Source organism: Elaeis guineensis, chromosome 6, assembly GCF_000442705.2.
Source record: "Elaeis guineensis isolate ETL-2024a chromosome 6, EG11, whole genome shotgun sequence".
Taxonomy (NCBI): domain Eukaryota; kingdom Viridiplantae; phylum Streptophyta; class Magnoliopsida; order Arecales; family Arecaceae; genus Elaeis; species Elaeis guineensis.
Genome location: NC_025998.2, coordinates 24,593,664 through 24,602,567, shown reverse-complemented (window position 1 = coordinate 24,602,567; position 8,904 = coordinate 24,593,664). Strand labels below are relative to the sequence as shown.

Below are 8,904 nucleotides of genomic sequence, written 5' to 3'. Positions count from 1 at the left end.
TTTTTTTTTTACAAAGGATAATGGAGTCATATTTGCTGACGTGAGATCTCTGAAATAATTCTACCACTGGTAACACTCATCTGTTTGTTAATCAACAATCAAAGTTAGCAAGTATGGGGAGTGCCATAGCTTCTCAGTCTCAAATTCTAAATTTTATGGTAGATAATGTTGTAGCTTGGTCTAGTTTTCCACTGCATTCTCCTTTTGACCAATCTCTCCCAGTCCGCTCTTCCTATGTTGCTGTCGTATGGGAAATATGGCTTCTCTAAATGAAATTCCTGGAAGTAAAACGGTATATATGGAAGGCTTGCATACAATGTGACAAAATAAAGAAAACAATGCTGGGAACCATGCCAACCACGGCAGCAAACATTCAGAAAGAAGTCCCTAAATTTACCTAATTTTTGAGCATCAACTTACATCAGACTACCAGACTTTCTTTCCAGATTTAATGGAACACGTCGTTGATTCCGAGCACGGAACTAATGCCAGCCAAGCTGGAAGAAGAGTGCCGACATAAAACATGTAGAGAAAGTTAGCCATCCAACAACTAAATTCGCAGAACCAAGTGTCAGAGCCCCAACTTTGTTATAAAGCGTAGAGCACATTATTATTTCCTGCTTGCCAGAAATTAGGAAGTCTGGTGGCGTTGCTCTCAGAGTGCTGTTCTAAGAACAGTCCATGAGCCTCTGGTGTGCAGGATTCTTGGCATAAATTAGAAAGTGTGAGGCATAAAAACATCATAACCGGAAAAAAAAAAAAAAAAAAAAATTACCACAACATTTTCATTTTCGGATTAAAAAAGAAAAGTGATATAAAAACTTCCTTAAAAAGGAACAATTTGTACACAAATGGAGATGGAAAAGGAAAACAAACAGAAAGCTAATTAGGGGAAAAAACAACAAAAAGAAAAAATAGAGATCGAGGCAGGCCTATCTAGCTCTAAAGGTGGTGACTAGCTACCATGATTAATTGAAGGCTAACATCTCAATTTTTTCTCAAAGGATCATTATTAGATCCCACCATTATCTATGCTCCATTGCTTGTGTCCCGGAACCCATTTGGGGCACTTTGGGCTGAAGAACCGGGACTGTACCCGGCCGTCGAGCAGCTCGACGACCGGCCCCGACCGCACGCACCTCGGCGCCTTGTACTGGTTGATCGATGCTCCCTGGCTCAACGCGCAGTCCATCAGCTTGTCGAACGTCCCCTCCTCCACCACTCGGATCTCCAGCGGCCCGATCGACTTGTCGCACACCCGCCCTTGCCGGTACACGCTATTCAGCGACTCCTCCGCCGCCAGGCAGCAGTCCTCAAACACCGACGGTGGCACCGCCGTCCCTCCCGCCTTCAGCTCCCAGAAGAGCACGTAGTGGCCCGGGATGCTCGAGGTGTCGGCGTAGCTCGTGTACTCCACCAGCGATGCCCCGAACGGCTCCAGATGGTTCACCGCATTCCTCACCGCTGCATGGAGCTCGACCTCGTCGGTTTTATCCGAATCGATGCTTAGCGCCACATTCTTCCGCCGCACAAAATTGAACTGCGGCGCCTTGTTCTTAAATCCGGCGACCCTAAGCACGTCGCCGACTCTATATCGATACAACCCTGTGTCATGACAAGTCCAAAGTATCACCACTAATACCGATCTAATTAACAGGATATTGGAACAAAATATTTGATAATTAATCGCTGTGTATATATACCAGAGTAAGTAGTGACGACGAGCTCGTACTCCTGCCCGAGCTTCACATCAACGAGGTCGACCAGGTCACGTTGATCGTCGTCCTTGGCGCCCTTGTTAATATGATGGACTGGAAGGAACTCGAAGTAGGCCATGGTGGGGATCAAGGTGTAGGCGACCTCGCTAGGCTTGCACATGGGATTCAGGTTAATACCGAAGTAGCACTCCGACGAGCCGTACATGGTGCATGCCAATGGGAGTCCCCCGCCGTAGAATTCGAGAGTGGGGATATACTGCGCCATTGCGCCAGTGACGATGATGTCGATGTACTTGGTGTTAGGCCATATCCGGCGGATGATGCCCTGCCACGAGGCCTTGCTGCACTCGAACTCGATGTGGCCTGCGAGGCCGGGGTCCGGCCGGAGCACGCGCTCGACGGCCTCACGCACGGTCCGGTCGGTGATCTGGGGGTCCAGCATGCCGGTCCTGATGTCGCAGCACAGACGAGGCCAGTGCTTCTCCAGGAATTTGGTGGCCCGAAGGAAGCCGGAGGCGAAGACCGCGCCTACTCGGACCACGTCGGCGCTCTGGACCAGACCGCACAGCAGTTGGGCGTACATGCTTTGGTACGAGTCCGAGCACAGGATGGCCTCGTTGGGGCTGGTAAGGATGTTGTAGGGGTCGAAGGGCCGGTCGAGGAAGTGTCGGCTCTTGTAGTAGCTGGTGAGGACCGGGCGGGCGACGAGGCCGCCGGGGGTCCGGGACTCCGATTTGACGAAGTATAGGTACATTGCTTTGCCTTTGTCGAGGCCCGGCACGAATTGGCTCATCACCGGCGTCATCAGGCTATAGAAAAGCGATCGACGGACGAGCTCATCGTGGATCGTGGGCATAAGCTTCCGCTCACCGCCCGATGTCCCAGAGCTACAACGAATAAACAAACCATATGACAGGTTTAGTGGTGCAGTGCTAGCTGGCGGACGAATTGGTGGCAAGGTTTATGGGAAAGTGACGATTAACAAACCTAGTGAGGAACTCGGAGATTGGGCGGCCGGAGAGGATGGGCGAGGGGTCGCCATGGGCGATGCGGAGGATGTCGGGCTGGAGATCTTCGTAGGTGATGACAGGGATGAGGCGCTTGAAGGCGTCGAGGTCGGCGGTGGCATGGCCGGATAGTCCATGGCGGTGCAGATACTCGGCAGGCGCGTTCTGGGTGAGGATCTCCGAGAGCACCCGGCGCTGGACCTGGTCGGCATTAACGGTCACATCCTCGATGTAGTCAAGAACCTTGCGGTGTTCCTCCGGGACCGAAGCAGTGACCCAGGACTGCACAAAATTGGGAGCTTCGGGCATGGTGGTGGAGGAAAGGGAGATATTGAGAGAATGGAAATGATTTTGGAGAAAGAAGGAGAGATGGCGTGGGGAGAGAAGGTGCTTGTGTGTGGGGAAAAAAGAAGGGGTTGGGAGGGATATATATATAGGAGGAAATTGGGAGGTGGAGTGTGGAGATGGTCTGTGAGCCTCTCATGCTTCAAGCCATACAGTATAAGTGGATTGTCATTTTAGAATAATTCTATTTGCTGCTCACTTTTTTTTTTGGTTAACTAAGGTGAAATATAGCTTGTGCGGGAGCCACAAGGTTAAGCAGTGTGCACGCTTCACATATTGTTCCGTATTTTTCGAGTATAGCTTAAATGGGACATGTCATACGATCGGAATGACCTCAAAATGTGAGAAGGAGCATCTATCATTTAGGCCAAAACATGAAGTCCTCGTCCACACTGCCCTTTAAATTAAATTTACATCCACTATTCATTATACGGAGATGCTTTGCTGTGAATTTGATGACTGGAATTGCAAATTAAGAGTGGGTAGGAAATATGGAGTTCAGCAACAAACCGGAACAAATTATAGGTACAGTGATTTATATTGAAAAAGCATTGTCACAAAATGCGTTTAAACAAATAATACTAAATTCCTAGCCTACCAAGTGTAATTATCATCCAACGCTTCAGTAACTCGAAGAAATCACTCAAAAAAGTAGCTCAACTACCTTGAGCACCTTTGACTCTGCTCCATTACGTGGCATATGTCATGATACCAAATAAAGGGAACAGTAAAATTACAACACGTCTTTGAATGGCGTTTTGGGTGGGAAAATTGAGTTACTAAATACTTTCATGTCATACCCAAAAGAATCATGTATCCTATGACATAAAAATAATGCAAAAGAGTACATTTTTTATTTCATTAGTTTCTGCTCATCTTAATTAGATTTTATCATCTACTTTTCTTGATTTTCTATTAATTTTATGCCAATATAATGCATAGGTAAGATAACTCCATTTTTTTTGTTTTTAGTTATTCAAAATTTTGTAAATCATTTTTAATTTTGATTAAATATCAATCATGTGCTTTGTAATTATACTAGTAAGATTTGGACCTGGATCCTTTTAATAAGGTTAAAACTGAACTAAGCAGGGAAAATGTATGTTGATAAATAAAATGAACAACATTTGTATGGTAGAAGTTGCTAAATGAAATAAAATGCATGGTAATTACTACTTAACATATTTCTTTTAATTGTTTATGGTTTAAAATAAGGGTTTTAGATCTAAGTCATCTCGATGATTAGCCAAGATCAAGATGAACTAATACCTTTTTTTTTTCTATCTCAAATGACATTTTCAAACCAAAATTTTGTCCAAAATACTAAATCCGAGATTTAAAATTATACTTAAGTAGATTTTAAAATTTATTAGAAAAAATATTGATCAATATGCATATATTAGTTGATATGTTCGATTTTTTTTAAAAATTTCTATTGGATGAGATAATGTGCAGAAGTTTATATATATATATATATATGGGGTAGTAGATGGTACCAATACCTATACATATCATCCCAACCAAGACGAAAACTTCAACAGGTGTAAAATATAGAAAAATAATAATAGCTTGGGACCAAAATATAATTATCTCTTTGCTGGCTCTTAGAAAAATAGGAAAAAGCACTTGAATAATATTCTCCAAAATTCATTTCTCATTTCATACTTTGCCTTCTTTATCTTTTTTTTTTATAGCTTTTTCATGGTTAGTTATTTTTGTGCTTTGAAAAATAAGTACAGGAAACCTTAGGATCTACTTGCTGTAAACGAAAAATGGGAAAATATTTGAAATTCAAATACCTCCGGTGGTGTTTCAAAGTCTGAAGCAATGGGTTGGAGATTTTCACCGGCAATACTTAGTAAGCGAATCAGATAGACATTAGGTGCATGCATGCTTATACCATGACATTTCTCAAAGAATCAATAGATGTTCCCCTATCACTAAAATAAATTTTCACTTGAAAATCTCTAATTAAATATTGTTCTAGTGCTCAGAACTTTAGGCAATTTTTTGAGTCAATATTATCAACACATAGAATAACTAGATAATGAGAAGTTAATTGGCGGGTTCTAAAGCTATCTGATAAACTGGCTTTCATCGAGTAGCATGATTGGTCAACTCATTGGATGGTAGATGCTGATAAACTTCTCCTTTAGTTCTACATTATGCTCTAGAGATAAGTATATTATATTATTTTTCAGAGGCTATAAGCATAAGCTATATATGTGCACACCTAATTCTGCTGGTTTGACATACTTCGCATGCTACAAAAATAGTTGTGGACAAGTAATTGCTCGGCAAAAACTACATTTGTTGCTTTATTTATAAACTTTTACTTGTTAAACATGGTTGAAAAATATCTAATATTTTCATAAAATATCTACTTTTGTATTCCTTGTATCCTAATGAACCTAGATCCTATTACATGCTCATAAATTATGCTTATGAATTTTGCCATATATTGGATTTGGTATGGATTTTAATGTTTTTTTATCCATGGATCCAAATATCCAATTTAAAAAACTATGGAATATGGATATGAATTTAGATACATGCTTATAAATTTTGCTAGGTATCACATCTAGATCCAACTCTGGATATCGAGCAAAAAAGAAATATGAACCACCTATATCAAGAGATTTAGATGGAAATTCTTGTATATTATCGAATATGGATATAAATTCCAATACATGCTTATAAATTTAATTTGCCAAATACTAGATCCAGATTAGAAGATTTTTCAAATCTGGATCAAAGTATAAATTTAAAAAATTATAAACTATGTAGATAAATAAAAGAATTATTTACTTATAATATGTACAAGAAAACTGATGACCTCTGAAATAGTTAATAACCACTCAATTATGTGACAATGCGTAGTTTTGTTATATAATCATATTATGATGCTTATTCAAAACTTACACATATTATAAAATTTAGTTAATTAAAATATAGTATAATATTTTATATTTTGATAATAATTTTTTAAAAAAATTGGTCCTTTCTTTTGATGAAAATGAAAATGAATAACTTCATCTTACTCTTTATGATATTTATGAAACTTTTTTGTTTAAAATGTTTAAAAATATCAATAATTTCTACATATAATTGTTTTCGTACAAGATCTATAAAAAATAAATAACCAATGATTCTTTTTATTAGGTTATAGTTAAAGAGTAATAATGGTATTCAAAATAGAAAATAATGGATACATATGTGGATATACTAGTATCCAGTTTGCATCTAATCTATTTTCAACCTTATTATCCAAAGGTATTGTAGATTTCATTTTTTATTTTTCTTTTCTCAAAAATTGGGTAGAATGTGAAATGAACAATGCTGAAATAATGAAGCATCCCAATGAATAGCAAAAGTGTCAAGGTATTAGCTAAGCATGGCTTTCAACCTTAACTATACTTAATAAAGTACTACCCATATTTCTTCCAGGTTGTTCTTGAGATACATATTTTCTCCTTTATATTTTATACCATTTAAGTTTAGCTATCAAATTTAATTTTGACAACTAGATATGTAGTGTAAGTATGTCTTTACATTAATGATACTTGTAACTCAAATGTGATGTGAGGCATATAGTATGAGATTTAATGAATAGAATGAATACATTAGCCTACAAACATATGATGGCAAATTAGCAACTTAGTGAGAATTGTTTCATCAACTTCACAACCCACTTGTTTTTCTCAACAAAAATGTCCATTTCTTTTTTAGTACCAAATTCATGGTCTATTTGAAATGCAATATCAATATATTAAACAACATCTAAAGATAATATATTATTAGTGTAGTGACTGCTTTAGTTTTGTAACTAGGAGTTAGAAAAATGTTTATTAATATATAGAATATTATTTGCTAGTGTCTTTGAAATGTAAGAGAAAACTTTATGTGCTCATTAAATTGTGTCAAAGATTACCTTGCTATAATTTTCATTTTTTGAGTTATGGCTCTAGATTGCATAGCTAGAGTTCTTCTTATGACATATAAAGAACAAGAGTTCTCTCCTCACTATAAGAGATCAATAGATCCTTCAAATATGATTGTATAGAATTGTTAACAAGATCTTTAATTATACTTATTTAAGTGAAAAATAAAAGTTAGCCATTGAATTTACAAAAACCTTTGGGGCACACCTTATTTGGAACTAGTTAATCACAGCACACAAGAATATTATTGATAAAAGAAGAAATCCTAAATAAGGAGAAAGAAAGGAAAAAGAACGAGGCTGGGAAGAAATGAAATAATGAGATTTTTATTTCTCAGTGGATTAATTACATTCTTTGCGATACATCATATCTATAGTCTTAAAATTTAATTTAAAATATAAATAGATAAAGCAGGATAACAACCAATCAAGATAACATCTTCATCTCTATCTATCCATAACTACTCAACTTAAATTTCTAATTCAAAAATTAAATTTTTAATTCAAATTAATTTATCTTATCAACATCTTCCTTTAAACTTAATTCTCTTCCATCAATGACTCCAAGTAAATTTTTTAATTTACAAAATATTTCAGAGTTGAGGGGCTTGTAAAATATCTATAATTTGATCTCCGAACTTAATATACTCCAATTCTATCTTTTTCTTCTTGACTTGATCTCAAATAAAATGAAAATATATATTAATGTGCTTGCTTCGTTCATGATAGACTAGATCCTTGGCTAGTGCAATCATCGATTTATTGTCAATATAGATTCTGGTAACAACATCTTACGGTTATTGTATTGCCTTCAAAAGATTTCGTAGTCATATCAATATATTCAGCTTCACAGGTTGAAAATGTCACTATCGGTTGTTTCTTCTAAATCCATATAAATGCAGTGTCATCCAAACAAAATATGAATCCGATTGTGCTTTTCTGGTCGTTAAGATTTTCATCCCAATCATTATCGGAATAGCCAACTAACTGAAACTCATTAGAAACTGAATATAAAAGGCCATAAGTAATGGTACCTTTGATGTAGCAGAGGATTCATTTGGCAGCTTTGAGATGCATCAATCTTGGCTCCTCTATATATCAGCTCACCAACCCCACATACAAGATATCTAGCCTCGTGCATATCAAGTATCTTAGACTTTCGATTAGGCTTTTGAAGAGTGTTGCATCAACTAATTCTCCATCTTCGTATTTTGATAATTTGATGCCACACGCCAGTAGTGTGCTACTAGGGTTGCAACCTTCCATCTTAAATCTTTTTAGAACCTTATTTGTATAAGCCTCCTCTTTATAATCAATTCCAATCTTTTGCTTATATCATTTGGCAACCAATCTGGCTTTATATTTCTCCACCATGTCTTTTGCATTCTTCTTTGCTCGATAGATTCATTTTACTCCAATAACCTTATGTCCTTAAGGGATTGTCGTTACTCTCATGTGTGGTTCTTCTTTATTGCTTTTGTCTCTTTTTCCATAGCATCTCTTCACCTTTTATCTTTTACCGCTTCTTGAAACTCTAGAGGTTCACAGTTAGTTAATAAACAAACAAGATGCAGTTCATCTGTTATCTCATAGAGTTCTTGTAGGCATCTTGTCTTTCGGGGTCTTTCTTCTAAAGAAAATTCTGAGGATGTAGATGATGATGGTAAAGGTGATGGTGAAGAGGGTGATGAAGATGAGGGTGTTGATGAAGACGAAAAAGTTGGTGTAGTTTCCTGAACTTCTATTTTTGCTTGTGTTTCTTCTTCGATTTCTCCAACTTTATACCAGCTCCACATACCTTCTTAAACAAATTTCACATCTCTGCTAATAATAATTTGGAAATTGTTAAGATCATAAAGCTTATAGGCCTTTGATTTAAAAGTACCCGATAAAG

At 37.5% G+C, this 8,904-nt stretch overlaps 1 protein-coding gene across 1 annotated transcript; it reads right to left on the bottom strand.

Annotated features, from left to right (window-relative positions):
• Positions 1-796: 796 nt before the first annotated feature.
• Positions 797-3,139, bottom strand: LOC105046950 (probable indole-3-acetic acid-amido synthetase GH3.1). Its single transcript, XM_010925704.4, has 3 exons — positions 2,706-3,139; positions 1,704-2,605; positions 797-1,605 (listed from the first exon to the last, which is right to left on the bottom strand). The coding sequence occupies exons 1-3, from the start codon at positions 3,032-3,034 to the stop codon at positions 1,013-1,015; spliced, it is 1,824 nt and encodes a 607-aa protein (XP_010924006.1). The 5' UTR covers positions 3,035-3,139; the 3' UTR covers positions 797-1,012.
• Positions 3,140-8,904: the final 5,765 nt, after the last annotated feature.